This window comes from Entamoeba nuttalli, assembly GCF_000257125.1.
Source record: "Entamoeba nuttalli P19 unplaced genomic scaffold asmbl_7560, whole genome shotgun sequence".
NCBI classification, from domain to species: Eukaryota; Evosea; order Mastigamoebida; family Endamoebidae; genus Entamoeba; species Entamoeba nuttalli.
Genome location: NW_008578682.1, coordinates 12,249 through 13,862, shown reverse-complemented (window position 1 = coordinate 13,862; position 1,614 = coordinate 12,249). Strand labels below are relative to the sequence as shown.

At 27.2% G+C, this 1,614-nt stretch overlaps 1 protein-coding gene across 1 annotated transcript; it reads right to left on the bottom strand.

The window, feature by feature from the left end:
* Positions 1–150: 150 nt before the first annotated feature.
* ENU1_171970 (glycosyltransferase, putative) lies at positions 151–1,473 on the bottom strand (the record flags this gene model as incomplete). Its single annotated transcript, XM_008861174.1, has 1 exon — positions 151–1,473. The coding sequence occupies one exon, from the start codon at positions 1,471–1,473 to the stop codon at positions 151–153; it is 1,323 nt and encodes a 440-aa protein (XP_008859396.1).
* Between the last annotated feature and the right edge of the window lie 141 nt (positions 1,474–1,614).

The window sequence follows — 1,614 nt, the reverse complement described above, 5'->3', positions numbered from 1 at the left end:
TTATTGTATGACATTGGATTTCTGTGTCTTATTTGATTTTCTTTACAACACCCAAAGGATTTATACAACAACCATGGCATTAAAATTTGTTGTATTTCTTCATTGGAAAAGGTTCTTTTTTGAAATAATTATTTAATAAATAAAATTCAGTTATCTTACTTTTTCAAATGGTGAATGCACTGGATATCTTTTTTCTAGTTGTTGTATTGCAAATTCTATTTCTTTGTCAACAATACGTTTTCCTTTAGTAAATGCGTCATTAATACAAATACAATAAGGCTCTAAATAATCAATATTCTTAAATATCATCATATTATTTAATCTTTTTTCTGTTAATTTATCAAAATAAAACCAATCTGCTTCAGGCTGAACTTTTCCTGATTGGCTATGTAAATGATATAGAAAATGTGCATATGGAATATTCATTGATCTATCGTTTCTAACTTTTGAATCTCTTGTAAAATTGTATTGTCGCTCAAATGTATTTTCTAATTTTTGTAATACACTTTTTTGTAGGAAATAACAGTTATGAGATAAGTAGGGGTGTGGGGTTGTTTTTGGTTCATTGAAAACATCATTTAATAAAATGTTAGTAAATGCAAGACTTCTATCCCAAACGATTTTTTTCATTCTTTTTTTATTTGGACATTGAAATTTAGGGTGTGTAAATAAACGTAGTTCATTATTATTAAACCATACTGATGGTGGTGCGTTTCTCGATAATAACATGTCATCATTTAAATAAATAAAACATTCAGATAAATCTGGTATTCTATGTATAACACTTTCAATTGCATCACTATTAAATGTTGGGATATTTTTTTTATCAAAGACTTGTCTATGAGAAACTATTTCCAATGAATAATTTCCTGAAACAATTTTAAACGACTTTAAACCATTTGGTTGTTGAAGAAAAGAAGGCACTTGGTCACTAGTTAGTATATGATACTTTTTAACATATGGAGCATACATATAAACACTTCTAATAGAATATAATAAAGTCTGATAATCTCGATAAAAACTAGGTTTAATTCTGTTATTGAATTGTTTGTACTGATATAACCATTGTGGATCACTTCCATTTACCCATAGCCAAACAACATCAATTCTACCATTACAAATTTCAGGTATTTCCCAATTAATAGTGTCAGTAGAATTAATAGGTGGTTTAGTTAACGTTTTATATTTTTTTGAGGCAGAAGGTTTCAACTGAGCAAATTGCCTAAGTAGACTTTCATCTACGTCATTCTTTTTATCATAATTACCACAACTCATACTTTCATTTTCTCTATGGACATTTATTTTTTCTGCTGTTTCATTAAAGTTATTTAACTCTTTTGAATTATTGAAGTTGTTATAAGGATAAACACTTTCAATATCAAATTCCTTATTTAAAAATGAAGGTACAAAATTATTGTCTTTATGTACCAAAATGTGGTGTGGAGTAATTTCATCAATCCGAATAAAAGACATCTTTCCATTGGAACAAGCAAATTGAATAACAAACGTAATAAAAAGAAGAATAAATAATAAAGAAATGCATTGAGAGTAAAAAAGAAGTGACGAACAAACACGATGCATTAATGATTTTTTCGAAAAAAAAGGAAGTAATAT